At 40.4% G+C, this 20,513-nt stretch overlaps 2 protein-coding genes and 1 non-coding gene across 5 annotated transcripts in view; 2 read left to right on the forward strand and 1 right to left on the reverse strand.

The window, feature by feature from the left end:
• The first annotated feature begins 768 nt into the window (after nucleotides 1-768).
• Nucleotides 769-7,650, forward strand: LOC139938417 (density-regulated protein-like). Of its 3 annotated transcripts, none has more exons than XM_071933926.1 (6): nucleotides 769-973; nucleotides 2,617-2,751; nucleotides 3,983-4,135; nucleotides 4,718-4,834; nucleotides 5,454-5,593; nucleotides 6,420-7,650. In XM_071933926.1, the coding sequence occupies exons 2-6, from the start codon at nucleotides 2,634-2,636 to the stop codon at nucleotides 6,462-6,464; spliced, it is 573 nt and encodes a 190-aa protein (XP_071790027.1). In that variant the 5' UTR covers nucleotides 769-973; nucleotides 2,617-2,633; the 3' UTR covers nucleotides 6,465-7,650. The 3 variants fall into 3 exon arrangements, with proteins under 3 accessions (XP_071790027.1, XP_071790026.1, XP_071790025.1); XM_071933925.1 differs by having other exon boundaries at nucleotides 771-973; nucleotides 2,613-2,751; XM_071933924.1 differs by lacking the exon at nucleotides 769-973 and adding an exon at nucleotides 2,251-2,271.
• Nucleotides 7,651-7,942: 292 nt separating this feature from the next.
• LOC139939223 (U5 spliceosomal RNA) lies at nucleotides 7,943-8,061 on the reverse strand. The gene has a single exon (XR_011786278.1). It is a non-coding gene; the product is annotated as a U5 spliceosomal RNA (small nuclear RNA).
• Nucleotides 8,062-9,979: 1,918 nt separating this feature from the next.
• LOC139938601 (uncharacterized) overlaps nucleotides 9,980-20,513 on the forward strand; it is an 80,285-nt gene continuing 69,751 nt past the window's right edge. The window contains exons 1-2 of the mRNA XM_071934192.1: nucleotides 9,980-10,096; nucleotides 11,796-11,924. The gene's annotated coding sequence lies outside the window, so the exon portion shown is untranslated. The remainder of the gene's footprint in view (nucleotides 10,097-11,795; nucleotides 11,925-20,513) is intronic.

Genomic DNA, 20,513 nt, shown 5'->3' on the forward strand with positions numbered 1-20,513 from the left:
GAAGTGTCGTAGTTTTTGAGAAAAAGGTACATGTAATTTCTCACCTAAATATTAAAAGACTCCAGGCCTGAAGCCTTTTAAAAATAGGATCTGATGAAAGCACTCTCTTTCATTAGTTAGTATCTTGCAACTTTGACGACCAATTGAGCTCAAATTTTCACAGGTTTGTTATTTTGTGCATATGTTGAGATCAGGCCTGGTTGAGATACACCAAGTGAGAAGACTAGTCTTTAACAATTTCCAAAGGTGTCCGGTGTTGGCATCAATGGCTGCTTAAGCAGCTCTTTGAAACTAGGCACTGGCCTCCTGGCCATGCCAGTCACTAGTAAAATTGGAGGAAACTGTGCTTCTTCTCAAATTCTTCTTTCTTCTTCTTTTTCCTTTAGTACAGTCCATCCATCCTCTTTTCCGTCAGAGTACAGTCCACCATCTTTTAATTATTTTTCTCTAAAACCATATATCTTTGTACTCAATTAGGATGGAATCGTTTCTCAAACTGTACATTATCAATACACTCAACAGCTACAGTGCTTCTCACAAAGTTTGTAGGCATGGTCATTAATTCTTTAAACCACACTAAAACTAGTCATTCAGATGATAAAGACCGGCTTCAAAAGTGTACTAAGAATGACTTAACATAGTAAAATAAACTATTCTGCTAAAGACACAAGAAACCAGCACGAGAGAGAGAGAAGGGAGGGGTCGGGCGGACCAGGAAAAGTTTGATTGAAGCGAATATTTATGTAGAAATTGTGTCCGATAATGTAAGATAGCGCCCTCTTTTGACCCAACTTCCCCATGCGGATTTGTATGTGAAACGGACGTATATATTCGTCAACGAGCGTCAAAAGTAGTCGTTCAGTGTATTCAACGATAACTTGTGCGTGGTGTTTGGGCCCAATTTGGTACTCCCATACAAATCTTGAAGACGAGCTCACATGTGTCAGAAAACAGAGTGAATCACAATTTAAATGTGAGTACTTTTTACTTCCATTTTGAAATATTGTTTCTATATTATTCAAATTAATAACTTATGTATGAACGACATCAACAATTGAAGTTTGAATTAGGCCTTCAATTACCGAATTTAGCATATCGTTAAAACTTGCATTTGCTGCTCTGTTTTGCACTGTTCTCAGTTGCACTGCAGTATTACGAATTTCATTTTGCCATACAAAAATATTATTAATTATCCTCTGCTTACCAGTTATCACGCTATTATGCCTTTTTCTTTGAATTGGGAAAAAAATAATGATGCAATATATCAACCGATGCCCTAATTATCTTCATTTGTTAATACGAAGTATGCAAACATATATTAAAACTTGATGGACATTGAAATGTTCACACCACACACTGATCTTGGATGACTTCAACTGGCCCCATTTGTTTTGAGTTTTTCCTATTTTCACGTCAAACAAGAAAGTATGGTTTCCCGGTGAAGCCATACATGGAAGAAACATCTGCAGTGACTACAAGTGTTCTTTGAGACTCTGTGTATGACTGTATAGCCAGCAGTTGCCTTCATTTTATTCAAAATATTTTTTTTATTAAATTTTTAAAATTACCATGGTAACTTGCAAAAAATTAAAAAAAATAAAAAAAAATAAAAAGTGTGAATAATTAATGGCTTCAAATTCTGATTTCTATTTATTTTTTTTCCTACTTTTTTTCTTAATATTTATAATAAAGCGTATTAATAAACAGTGATAATTGAATCAACAAGCTGATGTTTAAATTTTAATATAAATAATAGTTTTGATACAAGGGTTACAAAATAAAAATCTCAAAAAATATTAGAAAATGATATAAGGCACATGGCTTCTTTAAGCCTCTGTATTTTTCTTTAAGAATGCTCAGCAAAACATTCAGTCACATGATTTTGATCATCATGAATTGTGAATTGAAATAGCGTTTGATGAAACTTTTTCGGTGGGCAAATATTTTTTTATGGCCTCAACATTATGACATATTTTTGTACCTTGTAGAAATACCTAAAATACCAACTTTTTTGCATTTACAAGTGCAAATGACCAGTGGAGCCTTACGTGTTTCTAAGTTTTGGTCAAAGAAGAGGAGACTCTTTGCTTGGCAAATAAAACCACACAATTTTTATCTAGGGACTGTTTACATCGCGCACAGAGAGGTAAAAGATTTGCCACGATATTAGGGACACCTCGAAAACAGGACCTCCTACGATATATATTAGTTTTGCCATAATATGACATGGTGGACTTTTAGTGGTAGGTGTGGATAACTTTCCGTACATGCGTAAGGTGCCACCACTACTTTATTTTACTAATTTTTACAAAAAAAGGGATAGGCCTATCTCATTCTCATTGATTGAGCTTTTTAATTTGACTCTTGACTTGAGGTAGGCTAAATTAGATATTATTTCATATCGAATGAAAAAGTGTTAGCCATACGGAAACTTCCATACGATCTACTCCTACTCCTAGCTAGAGGTTCAGAGGCGATTGCGGAATGAACCTCATAGTTCTAGTAGTACAAAAATGATTCAACTGTCACTTCTTTTTCAACTTTTAACTTCAATCAACTTTTTAAAAAAAAGTGCTATATTTTGTACCTTATAACTTATTTTTTTCCACCAGTTAGATCATTGGCGATATAGAATGGCAGCAGCAGAGGTCATTGACCCAGTGGAGAATGATGCCCAGTCGGAGCCAGTTGAAAAGAAGTCTACACGGAAGAAAGATGTCTCATATCCATTGAAAGTCATTTACTGTGGTGGTACGTTAAAAGTTCCACTTATAAGTTATAGGTGGAATATTAACTGATCCTAATATTAGGCCTTATACTTCAGGGAGGCAACAAAGGCAATTGCCTCCATTCACCCTGGTCATTGCCTTGGCACCCTTTCACAGAGGCAATGAAGGCGATTGCCCGATTGCCTCCATGCCCCATGGTCACTGCCTTGGTGCCCTTCCATGGAGGCAATTAAGGCAAATTGCCTCCATGTCCCCTGGTCATTGCCTTGGTGCCCCTTCATGAAGGCAATGAAGGCGATTGCCTCAATGTCTCACTAGTCGTTGCCTTGTTGCTCTTTCACGGAGACAATGAAGGGGGTTGCCTCCATGCCCCCTGGTCATTACCTTGGTGCCCCTTCATGGAGGCACCGAGGGGGATTGCCTCCATGCCCCCTGGTCATTGCATTGGTGCCTTATCACGTAGGCAATGATGGCGATAGCTTCCATGCCTAGTGGTCATTGCCTTGGTGCCCCTTGAAATACTCCAGTAGAAATTTACAATTTCTATAGGGTACCCTTTACAAAGGAGACAATGCCTTGGTGCCCTTGCCCTTTAAAAAATTAAGCATACAGGCCTGGTCATATCAATCAGCCGATCACTGTCTCCTTGTAGAACACATGGCAAAGAACACATGGGGAGCTCGTTCTTTCTTGGTTACTGCGGGGAAGGTTTGGAATGGTCTTCCTGACCACATGAGGACTGCAAATACAACATCTTCTTTTAAAACTGCCCTTAAAACTCACCTCTTTGAAGTTAAATATTGACCAGCTACTCTCAACATAATTTTTCTGTTGCTTTCTTTTGAACTGTTTATTTTGTATCATGAGCGAGTGCCATGAGCGCTTTTTTATGTGGCAGATACCGGCGCTACATGTATAAGACTCGTTATTGTTATTATTATTATTATTAACAAAGGATTGAAGAGCAGGGCCCAAATTCATAAAGCTGTTAGTCTAATACGCAAAAAAATACTTCTTGACAAATTTCTTTGCTTAGCTGAAGTTGAGTGGGGCACCAAATATAATGTAATTTTGGTTGGTAACCTGTTTCTGCTAAGGAATACTTTTCTGTGCTTTGTGAAATTGAGGCCCCAAGCATTCTTCAGCATCAAATTACAAATACAATTGATGAAATAATTGAAATAAACTTCTCAACTAGTTGATGTAACATAATCTTTCAATCCATTTTAAATCCAATGTTTTATATTCAAAAGTGTGTACAATGCCAGTGGAATACTGCGAGTTCAACCCGTCATACAAGGAATGTAAGGTGTGGCTCTCGGATCACTTTCCCAAACTCTTTGAGAGATTAAATCTTGAAGAAGAAGAGGAGGGCAGTGATGGGAAGAAAAAGAAACAGAAGAGAGGTTTGTAGAATTTTACAGAGCTCCTTAATGTTAGTTATGTTTTATATGCAACCTATGTGTAACTTTGGCTGCCGGTGCTGCATACTCCTAAGGAGTTGAGAAGGTTTCGGGAATGCTTAGACCCATGGGGTAAAGAAAGAAACGGGGGAAAACATAGGGTGTTTTGAGTGGCAATTTTGGCTTGCAAAAACCACATCGAAACAGGAAAGCTCTAATAATACAGCAGCTAGATAAAACATCCTTTTAATCGGACAAAGAGTACCTCTTACCTACATGTACATGTAACTCTTTTTCAGTGAACTTGTTGGTTTGTGCAATTGGATCATGCACAAACCTACTGCCCACAGGCATTTAACTGCTTATCCTTGAAGTTTAATGACCCAAGTAATTCAAGGTAAACACAACCACTGGTGAAAAGGAATTTTAGAGTTTTTGTGGCGAAACTCTGAAAATCTTTAATGGAGCTTTATCATAATGATGACTACAATATCTAATGTTGAGATGGTCTTTTAACACCAGAAATGAATGGTTTGATAAAATTTAGTCTTCAAAATTGATAAAATTAACAAAATTCTTCCGTAGGAGGAAGAGGTGTGATGAAAGTGAAGAAGAAGATGGAGCCTCAGACCGTGACAATCGCAAGGATACAGCGACAGAAAAAGAAATACGTCACTGTTGTACGGGGAATTGGCTCACATGGTAAGACTGCTGTATGGGTTTTTGTAGGAAACTATGTAAAACCAATGTTTACTGTTTACTTAAATTTTGGTTGGAAAATGGAAACAATTTTGTTGATGATTTTTTTATCACTAACAGTTCTTAACTCCTCCTGCTTTCTGACATGTACGATCATCTATTGTGGTTTTGAATGATAGTTAAACTGTACCAGCCTGCAATGGTGGTAAATGCAGCTACACAGTACACAGTCAACCCTCCCACTGTTTTAGCCATTCACTATCATCTACTGTAGTTTTGATGGACAGATGAATTATGCCAGCGTTCAATATGATATCATGTGGTGAATGCTGTTATGTACACTGTCAACCCTCCTATTGTTTAACCATTTAATATCATCCACTGTTTGGTTTTGATTGATAGACAAATTATACCAGCCTGCAAAATGAAATCTTGCAGTGTACATGTATGTATCTACACACATGTGTACGGTTCTGCCGCCATACTGCATGGTGCTCACAGTTCAAGTTTTTCTAACAGCCTATTACACCCCTGTTTCCTTCATACCAACCAAAAATATTGTAAATATATTTTACAAAATGCAAATGTCTACAACCTTTCTCTACTCATTGGCTATTTTCAGATATAGATTTAAGGGACGCGTCCAAAGCTTTTGCATCTCGGTTCTCATGTGGTGCTTCTGTAGCGTCAGGGGAGGATGAGATTGTCATTCAAGGAGACGTCACAGATGATCTTCTTGATTTCATCCCGGAGAAGTTCCATGTAAGAAAGTTTGTTTTTCCCATTCTCATAACTTCAGACTTTTTCAAACTTGATGTATTGTCATTATTTGGTGGCGTGTCGTGGCCGATTGGATAAGAACACCAAACTCGAGCTCTTCTGTTTCGGATCAGTGTGAGTTCGAGTTGGTGACACTTGTATCCTTAAGCCAAATACTTGACCATTATTACTGCATCTTCCGGATGGAACATAAAGCTGTTGGTCCCTTGTTTTGTGTATGCATGCACCCAGTGATCTTATCCTATACAGAAAAGGTTTGCCCCAGTGTTCCTGGTCTAAACAGCAGCATACTGCGCCACAGCAGCTTGTAAACCTTGACATTGTGTGAAATCGGCCCCTGATCTGCTGGGCATGGATTTTTGACCTTTGAAAAAATTAGGAAAATTTTATTTATGAACAATGAACAAATGCTGAATGATACATGTGCATATGGTTATATTTTGATGATAAAAAGTTGTTAGGGTGAGAAAATCAGAAAATAGATTGTAACAGTTTGGAATCAATTCATGCCTGCTTAAATGCACTTTGTTCTTTGCTTATGCCTCCATAAATAATAAATAATAAATAATAATACTAGGTTCTTATATATAGCACTTTATCATACTCCTAGCGGCATCAAAGCTCTCAGTATTTTTACCCCTTTCTACAAAAAAATGTGAACAGAAATCAATGAAAAACCAGGAATCAGGGCTACTGTGCTGGTGACTTTTGCAGATATTTGTTTCATCGCAAGAAAAATGTAAATAAATAAATATAAATAAACAAATCTCATTAATCCTATTATCTGTTTTCTTTTTTGGGATTTCAGATTGATGAAGACAGTATAGAAGACATCGGCGATATGAAGAAATGAAACGTTCACAATTGTCATTCAAATTAAAACAAAAATAATAAAACAAAATCACTCTCCTTGATGCTTGTTTGTCAATAATAGTCGACCCCAGGCTGGCCGGTTGGGCACTTTTTCGGCACACCACTGGGTTTGCATGTTAATATTGTCCTCTTGTCCTAATTTATCACATTGTGGGGGAGGGCCTCCAAAGCACACCCCCAACCATCCCCACTCCACCCCCCCCCCCTCTCTAATGAGAATTTGAAAAAATCACAATGAAGTCATCTTTATCGACATCATGGTGACGACCCTGCACCATGGCACATGCAGCTCACGAGTGCTGCTTAGTGGCTACATACTGATTACTCATTTTCCATTTTGTTTTGGCATTTGGAATGGCTTGGTGAACCTGATCGAAGCCAATATACTAATTAACCGTTCTCAGGTTATGAGAATGGTGCTGTTGGTAGGTTAGCTATGTCTATGGTATGAATCTGTAGGCTGGCTGTTCCTGTCAAAAGCCTGGTTGATACTTCCTGCGAATGTGAAGTGAAAATTGACGTCACAAATTCGCAACGAATAACTTGATACGGTTGAGCTGTGCTCAACTTTTGCAAATTATTTGCAGCGAAAACAGAGTTATGACGTCAATGTTTGCATAATGCATTTGCAGGAAGTATGAACCAGGCTTTATGAGTGTGGAATCTCACCCCTAGTTGGGTTTCTATCTCAACCAGTGGAAGGCGCTGCTTGCAAACTGCTGTTTATGCTGGTGATGCTTCTGTGTTAAGGCATTGATTTACATAGTTCTCGAATGAAGTGTTAAATAATTACAAATATTTTGTTCCTTATTCAACCTCAAAAACATTGTAAACCTTTAAAGGCAGTGGACACTATTGGTAATTACTCAAAATAATCATTGTCATAAAACTTTTCTTGATTACAAGTAATGCGGAGGGGTTGATAGTATAAAACATTATGAGAAACAGCTCCCATTTAGAGAAAGAACTAGTTTTCCACAAACTTGATTTAGAGACCTCAGATTTAGAATTTTGAGGTCTCGAAATCAAACATCTGAAAGCACACAACTTCGTGTGACCATGGTGCGACAAGGGTGTTTTTTCTTTCATTAAAAACTGTTTTTATGCATTTCTATGAGAAGGGAAGTTTGCCATCCAGATTCAATAAAAATTCATCAGTATCTTGAAACACGTATAATGCTTGTATTTGATGTTAATTGATCGCTGTGTGTATGTAGGTGTGCCTACATGGTGAAATTGACCCCTATCCTCCCCCCTCAAATCCTCTAAAAGAATTGTTGACATTCCAAGAACGCATGGTGTACCCATTTTGAGCACCAAACGGAATATTGAACGTATAAACCCAGCCCCCAATAACTTTTAAAAATTCAAAGTTAATTATGAATTTCAAGAACTTAGTTAAAGCAACATTCACTTTAAAAGTTTGGGTGTCATCAACCTATCTTTGAATTTATTGTGAGGCTTATCTTACGATAAGCCAGTGAAAAATTGATTACAGACTCATCAAGTGCCCTGCTGCACGGAAATCTTTAGTAAAAGGCGAAAGATTTATGCGATTTGCAGTAAAGCCAGAGTGATAATAGTTGTCAATGATCCAAGTGAAACAGTTTCTTATTATCTAACGTAACAGCCATGGTGGGTAGTCACATTTTATCATCACCATTGAAACGTTTCACAAACGTCTTCTTAACCCTCCAACAGGGTGTAGTGGAGTCCCATGTTCCTCTTGCCATGTTATTATCCATGTAGTTTCCTTAAAGCTGGACTTCTAAGATTGTCTCCATCCATGGAGCCTCCATGCTCCATCAATTCAAACTCATGGTCACTAATTCTTGTTTACAAGTAAATTTATTTGTAGTTCACCTGAAAACAAACTTGTGGATTTGTTTTAGTTTGAAAAAAACAAAAAACTTAAAATGTACCCTCTCATCCCGTCGTGGGTCAGAGGACTCTGTGGTTTATAACTAAGTAATTGCTAGAGATAACGATTCTGAAAGTTCTCCACAAAACGCCAGTTACATTTTAAACATTGCACTGTTCACGCATGGTTATTTTTAAAAATTCGCGCGGTTCGCCATGTTTTGCGTTCAGGTTACTATTGCGTACCCCCCATAAATTGGTCCACTACACTCCGTATGATTGGACGCATTTATGGGGCTACCTCTAACCATGGAGATATAACCATCCATGCTATAACGTATCCTGTGCGCAATTTTGTTTTTGTCTCTACGTAGTGCTTTTCAATGAAAATGTTGTCTTTCCAATTTGATTCAGAAAAGGGAACCCTTTAAAGGCAGTGGACACTATTGGTAATTACTCAAAATAAATATTGGCATAACACCTTTCTTGGTGACGAGTAATGGGGAGAGGTTGATGGTATAAAATATTGTGAGAAATATCTCCCTCTGAAGTGCCATAGTTTTCGAGAAAGAAGTAATTTTCCCCGAATTTGATTTCGAGACCTCAGATTAAGAACTTGGGGTTTCGAAATCAACCCTCTTAACGCACACAACTTCGTGTGACGATGGTGGTTTTTTTCTTTCATTATTATCTCGCAATTTCGATGACCGATTAAGCTCAAATTTTCACAGGTTTGTTATTTTATGCACATGTTGAGGTACACCAACTGTGAAGAAGGCTAGTCTTTGACAATTACCAATAGTGTCCACTGCCTTTAAACAAAAATCAAGAAAATATTTGAGGATGGAAATTTGAATATGTGCAGAAAAAAACGTCTGACGTCACACTTCGAGGCTCGTAACGCCAGCCTCCGTCGTCTTTTAAAAATATTTGTAAAACTCTTCTATTCTGAAACTCTTCCTGTCGTCACATAAACGGTTTGCGATACTGCATCTACAGCGCTCCTCATGTTTCCACTGATAAACAAATCTCGTAAACGAACATTCAAGCGATGTTCTCGACCCTACGGAAGTGAATTTTAGGACAATAACAAAAACCGAGCTCCACTATAATACGCCCGGCCGGGCGGGCGTATATCCCGGGCGGATTACTATTTCACCCTGGCGACCATTTCGGCGGCATAGTGGAGCCCGGGTTTTTTTTCCCATTGTCGGTATGTCCTAAATACACTTCCATAAGACCCGGCCAAACTCTTTTTTTTTTTTTCCAAGCTTTCAATTAATGTTAATAAAATATCTCACAAGTGGTAGCTTTGTATTAAAAAATAAATGCACTGTTTATTGTGGAATACTTGTGTGACGTTAAAAATTATGGCCATATGTATTGTTTGTCATTGTTTGGCAACAATTTAAAATTGTTGCCAAACAATGCCAAACAAAATACACATGGCCATTTTTAGCTCGACAGAAAAGGTCTTTCGTCGAACAGCCAGTGCTCGTTAGCATGAGCACCAGACGTCACACTGGGAAGCTCGCGAGTCACGTAGTGCGCACCAGTCTATGTTCCTTTAACCCATGAAAAGGGTGTTCTAGGTGCGCTGGGCTGCTGGTTTACAAAAGACCGTTTATAGACTCTATTATGACTGAACAAAGAGACTCCTTTTGTGGAAGACCACCTTGTAAGCAGTCGCCATCTTGTAAGCCGGTAGGGACATGGAACCTATGACGCAGTTCTAAATTTCACCAAGAAAAGGTAAATCTTTGTTTTTTTTAACTTCTTCTGTCGAAATTCGCTTCCGTAAATTCACCGCACTTTCGTGAACGGTATATCGTGGTTCGTCATGTATCGTAGGATATGTCACCAAGCCAAGGTTGAAGGTGTCAAATCGTCCCGTTTTTTATTCATGGAGAAAGAACGAGGCAATTTGTTTAGTGTTACTCTGCCATGTCTGCGCGCGATGTAAACATGCCTAAAATAGATGAATTTTGTGTGGTTTAACTTGCCAAGCAAAGAGTCATCCCTAGAATAGATGAATTTTGTGTGGTTTGACTTGCCAAGCAAAGAGTCTATACTCTCCCTTGACTAAAACAGAGAAACACGTAAGGCCTCCTCCGCCGCGGCGCGGCAAAAGGGCTACCTTTATCTCTTTATGTGGAGTATTTTAAGTTTGAAGAAAATTTGACTTTCCTTTCAATAAGGTTTATCGCGATTTAGAGCCGCAATGCATTGTGGGAAGGAATATGGGGCGGTTTCTTATGCAGTTTTCTACGACTCGCGCACGCAACGCCTATACCTTTGTGTGGGTTCAACAGCGCCCTCTCTTGATATTTTGCTATTCGCAATAAACCTTATCTCATGCACTCATAGCGCTTTTTGTAAGTTGATCACTACCGGCCTGCAACTGTTGCGCGCAATGTATACAGGGTCAAACTTTTCAGGCAGGTGGGGAAGTAGTTGGACATTTTAAAACAATGGCCACTTCAGATTTTGTTATGGCATGAATTGATTAGTGAAACATTTTGTGGTATTTTAATGCTTAAAAAACCCACCCGCTGTATCAAATTCAAGTTCATCATGTCACTTCGTGACCCATGCTACTGAATTTTAAGTAATGAGAGCGTGCAAGCATGCTTGCTCTTTAGCTACCGATGCGTTGTGTATAAACAATAGGACTAACAAACAACTGTCATGTTCTTCACGAGCACCAGTGAAATTGGACCTGCTCCACTCTCAGTGTGGGGTCATCCTCCACTCTCAGTGTGTGTATTATTCCTTGGGCGTGCATCACTCACAACATCATTATTATTATCATCATTTTTTTAATCAACAAATTTAGATCAAATTTAGAGGCTGGGTTGTTGTACATGACATTCTTCTATTTAGCACTCTTTTCAGTCCACATGTTTATCATTTTCGTACAACCTATCCCTGTGCAACAATGGTCCATTCCAGAAACTTTTGAGGTTGAGCGTTGTCAAGCTTGCTGTGTGTATGTCAAGCGTGCTGGAGAACCCCTAATTTAGCAGTTCTTCAGGAAAAAAAACCACCAAAATATTACAAACCGAAAATTTCAGTTGGCTGCCACCTCAGTGTCTTCCTCTGTCTTCTAATTCCTTAAATTTCAGGAATACTGTTTAATTGTCCCCCAAAAGCCTGGATAATATTTTGACCGAATGAGTTTTTTTTACAATTTCAATCATAGGCCTACATGTACCTAACCACTTACAACACACAGGGCTTTTGATCTTTATTGATCAAAAGAGAAAGTACAAACATCAATGCAAAATTTGGGGATTTACCAATGATGCATAAAGTATTAATGAAAAACCAAATTTCCCCCTCCTGGAAGTACCCATCATGGTTGATATGCTGCCTCTCCTTTGTTCATTACAGAAAGTGTTGAAACTCACAACTTGCCCATTGAATGGAAGTTCTCATACTTTATTTGCAGATAGTGGTTGAACAACCAAGCTGCTGCAGCTTGCAAAGCATCTTCATTCAAGATGTGCTTCTTGTTTGATGGGAAATCAAGCAAGGTTGAATCTGCACTCAAGCTTGCAAGAAAGAAGATTGGAATCAGGTCAGTGAAATTGTTTGCAGAAATTGTTTAGAACAAATTTTATGAATAAACATTCAATTGTTAAAAATCTATGCAAAGGCACTCTTTTGTGTACAGCCATAGTGCCAACTGTTACTATAGTAATGGTTGTTGTACCATTTCGTTTTAAAATTACCATTCCTATGTTATCACAAAAAGTGTTGACATTTCGATAAAAATTGTAAATTCACCTGACTTCATCATCAGAATAATCTTGGATGTGCCATTTTGGTGGCCAATGTCAACAAGTGTTACTCAGTGAAGTGCGCATTTTAGGCGACGCGGCATTTAAACATAAACCTATTGACCACCATCATGGTGAGCGTGGCATCAGTCGCCATGTGGACGCGCTTGCAAGGGGTCATTACAGAAACTATACTTTAAAAATGTAATTTATTTTTAAAAATTAGGTACAGTGACTTGAAGTCAATTAAAATTTAAAAAATTGGATTGTTAATGTCGGCCGCAAGTAGTCGGCTTAGAAAAAATTACTTGTGTCAATAAAAAAATATTGAACTTGGGATAAAAAAAGGGCACAACGACCAGTGGGGAAAAGGGCACCGACAGGCTATTACCATCGTCTGGCCATGTTGTAGGTAGGTAAGCCCCTGGATGCCATGATGGGGCGGAGGGGAACATCAAGATTGTGTGTCTTGGGTTGACCGAAGAAACAAGGGCAGGAGGATCCAAAGGGCTTGGGATGGCAGTACATAGTTGTGATGATGGCTTGCCTGGTGATCTTGCTTTTAATGATAGGGTTTCTTGGTAGGCGTCTGTTAGTTTTGGTCGACAGAGTGTCAGTCACCTCGTGGTCATAGTCGGAGATGGATATGGCCACAGGATATGGATTGTATGGTCTTTAGGGATAGCTTAGATGGTGGCATTCGTTTGCTTTAGTTGTGTCTTTGTAGCTTAGTGTTCTTGAGGTTTTGCAGGATCAGGATGCGGACTTGAGTTAGGGTTAGAGTTTGGGTCAGTGTTAGGGTTAGGGTAAGGTTTGTGGTTGATTGTGGACTGTTGTCCTGTCCACCTCTTCCATCCCTGCCATTGAATGCAAAATCACCAAGCAGCTCTGATCTTTCCGTCAGGCTCAAGCCATCGACACGCCCTTTTACTGTCATTTCAAGCCCTCTGCATCCTCCTGCCCTTGTTTCTTTGGTCAACCCAAGATACACAATCCTGATTTCCCTTCCGCCCCATCATGGCATCCAGGGGCTTACCAACATACAACATGGCCTGACATTTCACCAAGATCTTCCTACTGCTAATTTGCTTCACACACCTCATCATCAACTCAAGCCAGTTTGTCAACTTCATAAAGGATATTCACCTCAGTCAATCTGACATTCTTGTTAGTTTTTAAGTAGTCTCTCTTTTCACCAACATACTGAAGAAAGAAGCATGGCTCATCGCCAAACAATGCCTACTACTAGTTGATCCCATCATGAAAGACCGCACAAGCCTAGAATTCCTAAACAAGTCCACAGCCTTTTAATTATCTGCGCATCTCCATCAAACTTCCAAAACATTGACCAGTTCTGTACCTACTTTTTAAAAATATTTTATATTTTGTAAGTATAATTTCTATATTAGGCCTACCAATTACACTGTTATTTTGAAAGAAACTTTCAAACAACAGGTCACAGTTCACACTGATCAGCACATGCTGCTTATAAATCTGTCACAAAGAATTTGCCTCAAATTACACTTGAATTCAACAAGGGCTATCAGTGAGGAAACCAAAATAAAGCCTAACATAAAATCGTGTAATGCCATTAGTGACAATAATTATGCAAAAACTTTGACGAGAATGGATGTGAAAGTGTAGATTTGTTTTCATGAGTCTACACTTTGGTGTCTATTCTCTGACTTTTAAAAACTATTTCCACCAAAAGCCATTGATTATGAATAGTTCAATCAATTAGAGTTCTCATAAAAAGTGTAGATTCATAAGATTACTCACGCGTACATACACAGTTAATGCTAAACTATACTACATGTATGTCATACATTTTACTGACCCAATTAACCTGACGTCATCATCAGAATAATCTTGGATGCGCCATTTTGGTGGTCAAGGTCAACGTGTGTTATATAGACAAGTGTGCATGTTAGGCGACGTGCTTTTACACACAAACCTATTAACCACCAACATGGTGAGCGTGGCATCAGTCGTCGCGCGTGTGACGCGCGTGCAAGGGGTCAATAGGACGTACAATTCACATGGATCAAGAGAGGCCATAAGCAAAAGCTATCAACTCGATATAATTAATTAGGATTGGTTTATTGGAATAAAAAACAACAGAAGGGTTGACACCTTTCACCGTTACAAAGTTTTTACAAAGTTAACAAAATATAAATTTACAATAAACGGGTTAAATCATACTAACACACACAAAAGCATGTTTAGAGAATAGAGAGTATAAATAAACCCGCAAAGGCATTACATCAAAACATACACACACAAAAGCATAGAACTTTGCAAACTCACAGGTAAAACAAGTTATATGAGTATATATTTGAAAATTGGGAGACATTGCTATAATTAGCCTTAAACTAAAGGTGGTAGCTGACGGGCACCTACATGTGCAACAATAATTAATTAAAATGTACCCACCCGGAAACCTAATAAATGATCATAACGGCACATAGTAAGCATGGAGCGATTTGCCACTGTGCATGCAACGGGGAGAGTGCGCGCAATGTAGGTCATTTACGGGCTGTACCATTTTGATACGGAGATGGAGTACAATAATGATAATTCATATTATCGCATAAACGATAAAATACGTTATTCGCGGCAGAAGACCCAGACCCTGCAGTGTAACAGAGCTGTGCTGCAATTCATGGTGCTTACTACAGTGTTGTTATTGCCGTCCGCTACTGCATTGTTGTTGGGCAATAATTTTGATACTTGCCTTATAGTGACGTCCCTTGTTGGGGTTTGGACGTAAGCCATAAAGCAGTGTTCTCGACACACGTAAATTGGCAGGACCGCCCTCCTAAAATTTAGGCCGCCCTGCTAAAATTATTGGCCGCCCTGCCAAAACAAGGACAGAGCTAGAGACTATTATTAGACCGCATTTATAAGATCAAACAAGTACCTGACATACCAAAACCGACTTCAAAACTACAGCATCAGAAATGCGATCGTTAACAAACGTTAAAACATGATGTACACACAGCTACATGGTTCATATGACACACACCACCCACACCGTCGACGTCGAAACATGGAAATACCCACTGCATGCGTGCATTTAATAAGATCAAGCGAGTACCTGACAAGCCAAAACCGACTTCAAAACTACAGCATCAGAAATGCGATCGTAAACAAACGTTAAAACATGATGTACAGATGGCCACATGGCTCATATGACACACACCACCCACACCGTCGACGTCGAAACATGGAAATACCCACTGCATGCGTGCATTTAATAAGATCAAGCGAGTACCTGACAAGCCAAAACCGACTTCAAAACTACAGCATCAGAAATGCGATCGTAAACAAACGTTTAAACATGATGTACAGATGGCCACATGGCTCATATGACACACACCACCCACACTGTCGATGCGATACATGGAAATACCCACTGCATGCGTGCATTTAATAAGATCAAGCGAGTACCTGACAAGCCAAAACCGACTTCAAAACTACAGCATCAGAAATGCGATCGTAAACAAACGTTTAAACATGATGTACAGATGGCCACATGGCTCATATGACACACACCACCCACACTGTCGATGCGATACATGGAAATACCCACTGCATGCGTGCATTTAATAAGATCAAGCGAGTACCTGACAAGCCAAAACCGACTTCAAAACTACAGCATCACAAATGCGATCGTAAACAAACATTAAACATGATGTACAGATGGCTCATATGACACACACCACCCACACTGTCGATGCGATACATGGAAATACCCACTGCATGCGTGCATTTAATAAGATCAAGCGAGTACCTGACAAGCCAAAACGGACTTCAAAACTACAGCATCAGAAATGTGATCGTAAACAAACGTTTAAACTTGATGTACAGACCACATGGATAATATGATACACACCACCCACATCGTCGATGCGATACATGGAAATACCCACTGCATGCACAGTGCATAAACAATCCGCACGCTGTGATTGGCCGTTGATAGACTCCAACACAATACGCACGTTCACAACTTATTGTGTGGCTCTCTTCAATTTTCCATTATGTTTATTTGGCAACACTGGCACCCTCATGTTCCTGTTGGGCTAGTTCATGTAATCCAACCGCATGTACCAGCGGTGGAATCACTTTTTAAAAATTGTATGACTATGTAATTGTACATAGCTTTTAGAAACACTGCCGTTAGTTTTTTATAGGGACGGGCATGCTGCCACCTCTTTTATCGACAAAAATTTTATAATTTAAGCCCATAGGCTCATTTTAAAACACTCCTTTTTAATTAGTGTTATAGGTAGAGTGGGCAAGCTGCCCCCTATGGAAATATGTAGAGGCTGGGAAAGCTGTCCCCTATGAGAAAAAAGGAGACTGTGCAAGCTGCCCCCTATGGAAATATGTAGAGGCTGGGCAAGCTGCTCCTATGGAAATATGTAGACCTATAGAGGCTTGGGCAAGCTGCCCTCTCTTTTTTATCTATGGCAATATAGGCGTGGCAAGCTGCCCCTATGGCAATATGTGGAGGATTGGGCAAGCTGCTCCCTTATGTTATCTATGGCAATAGGCTGGCTGCCCCCTATGGCAGTGTGTTTCAGCAGGTAGTGTTTGGATTGTGGGCGACTGTTACGCAGAGCGTCCTAAGGGCTTGGTTGCCGGCTGGAGGGTCATGGTACAGTATGGTTGTGGAGGCAAACGTTATTTTCATGTCCATCAGCTGTTGAACACTCTTTGTACTCAGTGGCCGAATCCCAGATTGTTTGTTCTTTTTGGCACCAATGTTTGAGTTGATTGCCTTAATCATTTTCAGCCTGGTAGGCTTATTTTAAAACACTGCTGTTTTAATTAGTGTTATAGGTAGAGTGGGCAAACTGCCCCCTCATCTTACCTATGAAATTATGCACAGGCTGAGCAAGTTGCCCCTATGGAAATATGAAGGCTGGGCAAGCTGCCCCTTCAGTTTATCTATGGCAGTAGGCTGGGCAAGCTGCCCTCTATGTCAATATGTATAGGCTAGGCAAGATGCCCCCTATACGTAGAGGCTGGGTAAGCTGCCCCCTCTTTTTATCTGTGGCAATAGGCTGGGCCAGCTGCCCCCTATGGCACTATGTATATAGGCTGGGCATCAAGATGCCCCCTATACGTAGAGGCTGGGCAAGATGCCCCCTCTTTTTATCCGTGGCAATATGAATAGGCTGGGCAAGCTGCCCCCTATAGCAATATGTATATAGGCTGGGCAAGATGCCCCCTATACAAGAGGCTGGGCAAGCTGCCCCCTCATTTTATCTATGGCATTATGCATCTAGGCTGGGCAAGCTGTCCCCTATGGCAATATGTAGGCTGGGCAAGCTGCCCCCTCATTTATCTGTGGCAATAGGCTGGGAAAGCTGCAATATGTATGTAGGCTGGGCAAGATGCCCCCTATATGTAGAGGCTGGGCAAGCTGCCCCCTCATTTTATCTATGGCATTTTGCATAGGCTGGGCGCTGCCCCCTATGGAAATATGTGGGCTCGGCAAGCTGCCCCCTCATTTATCTGTGGCAATAGGCTGGGCAAGCTACCCCTATGGCAACATGTATATAGGCTGGGCAAGCTGCCCCTTATATCTAGAGGCTGGGCAAGCTGCCCCCTCTTTTATTTATGGCAAGCTGCCAAGTAATCTGGCCCGGTACACTTTTTTTAGGTTATGTTTATTTGGTAACACTAGCACCCTCTTGTTCCAGTCGGGCTAGTTCATGTAATCCAATCGCATGTACCAGCGGTGGAATCACTTTTGTTGTATGATTATATAATTTGATATCGTTGCTTTTAGAAACACTGCTGTTAGTGTTTTATAGGGGTGGTTAAGCTGCCACCTCTTTTATTGAACAATCATTTTAAGCCTGGTTGGCCTTCTTTTTAAACACTGCTGTTTAGTGTTATAGGTAGAGTCGGCAAAGTGCCCCCTCATCTTATCTTTGGCATTATGCATAGGCTGGGCAAGCTGCCCCCTATGGCAATATGTATATAGGCTGGGCAAGATGCCCCTGTTCGTAGAGTTGGGCAAGCTGCCCCCTCTTTTTATCTACATATGGCAAGCTGCCAAGTAATGATGCCGGGTACATTTTGTTAACGATGTTATGTTTATTTTGTAACACTAGCACCCTCTTGTTCCAGTCGGGCTAGTTCATGTAATCCAACCGCATGTACCAGCGGTGGAATCACTTTAAATGTTGTATGATTATATAATTCATATCGTTGCTTTTAGAAACACTGTTAGTGTATTACAGGGGCAAGCAAGCTGTCACCTCTTTTATTGAACAATCATTCTAAGCCTGGCAGGCTTATTTTAAAACACTACTGTTTAGAGGTTGAGTCGGCAAGCTGCCCCCTCATCTTATCTATGGCAATATGCATAGGCTGGGCAAGCTGCCCCTTCGGAAATATGTAGAGGCTGGGCAAGCTGCCCCCTCATTTATCTGTGGCAATAGGCTTGGCAAGTTGCCCCCTACATATGGCAATATGTGTATAGGCTGGGCAAGCTGCCCCTACGGCAATATGTATATAGGCTGGGCAAGCTGCCCCTACGGCAATATGTATATAGGCTGGGCAAGCTGCCCCCTCATTTAATCTATGGCATTAGGCTGGGCAAGCTGCCCCCTATGGCAATATGTACTGTATATAGGCTGGGCAAAAGCTGCGCTCTATACGCAGAGGCTGGGCAAGCTGCCCCCTCTTTTTATCTATGGCAAGCTGCCAAGTAATCTGGGCCCGGTACACTTTGTTAACGTTGTTATGTGTATTTGGTAACACTAGCACCCTCTTGTTCCAGTCGGGCTAGTTCATGTTATCCAACTGCATGTACCAGCGGTGGAATCACTTTAAATGTTGTATGATTATATAATTTTATATCGTTGCTTTTAGAAACACTGCTGTTAGTGTTTTATAGGGGTGGTTAAGCTGCCACCTCTTTTATTGAACAATCATTTGAAGCCTGGTTGGACTTCTTTTTAAACACTGCTGTTTAGTGTTATAGGTAGAGTCGGCAAAGTGCCCCCTCATCTTATCTTTGGCATTATGCATAGGCTGGGCAAGCTGCCCCCTATGGCAATATGTATATAGGCTGGGCAAGATATTCATAGAGGTGGGCAAGCTGCTTTTTATCCGGGCCGGTACTTAAGTAATCCGGGCCGGTACCTTTTGTTTACGTTGTTTTGTTTATTTGGTAACACTAGCACCCTCTTGTTCCAGTCGGGCTAGTTCATGACCGCATGTACCAGCGGTGGAATCACTCTAAATGATGTATGATTATATAACTTTATATCGTTGCTTTTAGAAACACTGTTAGTGTTTTACAGCGGCAGGCAAGCTGTCACCTCTTTTATTGAACAATAATTCTAAGCCTGGTAGGCTTATTTTAAAACATTACTGTTTATAGGTTGAGTCGGCAAGCTGTTCCCTCATCTTCTATGGCAATATGCATAGGCTGGGCAAGCTGCCCCTATGGAAATATGTAGAGGCTGGGCAAGCTGCCCCCTCATTCATCTGTGGCAATAGGCTAGGCAAGCTGCCCCCTACATATGGCAATATGTGTATAGGCTGGGCAAGCTGCCCCTATATGTAGAGGCTGGGTAAGCTGCCCCTCATTTAATCTATGGCATTAGACTGGGCAAGCTGCCCCCTATGGCAATATGCATATATACGCTGGGCAAGCTGCCCCTTATACCTAGAGGCTGGGCAAGCTGCCCCTCTTTTATCTGTGGCAAGCTGCCCGGTACAATTTTTGTTTATTTGGTAACACTAGCACCCTCTTGTTCCAGTCGGGCTAGTTCATGTAATCCAACTGCATGTACCAGCGGTGGAATCACTTCAAAATATGTATGATTATATAATTTTATATACAATTTCCCATGGCATATCCCCATGGGTTTCCCATGCCCAATTCACAATGGGAATCCCATGGGAAATTTTTTGTAAGGGCAGCCCTTCAGCCAACGTAGATGTTGCTGCTAAAGTTCATGATCTCAACTCAAATTTGGAAACCTCTTCTCCGGATGCAGTAAAGCTGATTATGGGAAGTTTAACTAATGTCAGTTAGATGTGTGGACACTGTCCTTAGTAGAATACCTTACTGAGCCATTCTTTTCCTTCCTTGTGTTGTTTCATTCCTGTATCTAATACTCTAGCCTACTCTCTGATGGTATCTGTCTGTCCTCAGTAGGTTTCCATACTGAGCCCAGTGTTCTCCACACACGTCAATTGGCAGAGGGCAGACCGCCCTCCTAAAATTTAGGCCGCCCTGCCAAAAAAAAGGACAGAGAGACTATTTTTAGACTGCATTTAATAAGATCAAACAAGTACCTGACAAGCCAATACCGACTTTAAAACTACAGCATCAGATATGCAAGCATAAACAAACA

The sequence above is a fragment of the Asterias amurensis genome, chromosome 6 (assembly GCF_032118995.1).
Source record: "Asterias amurensis chromosome 6, ASM3211899v1".
Taxonomy (NCBI): domain Eukaryota; kingdom Metazoa; phylum Echinodermata; class Asteroidea; order Forcipulatida; family Asteriidae; genus Asterias; species Asterias amurensis.

What these genes read in the sequence shown, in the direction of transcription:
- LOC139938417 (XM_071933924.1), top strand. An exon ending in GAAAAAGAAACAGAAGAGAG is followed by an intron (nt 4,136 to 4,717) that starts GTTTGTAGAATT and finishes ATTCTTCCGTAG; the next exon opens with GAGGAAGAGGTGTGATGAAA. An exon ending in ACGGGGAATTGGCTCACATG is followed by an intron (nt 4,835 to 5,453) that starts GTAAGACTGCTG and finishes GGCTATTTTCAG; the next exon opens with ATATAGATTTAAGGGACGCG.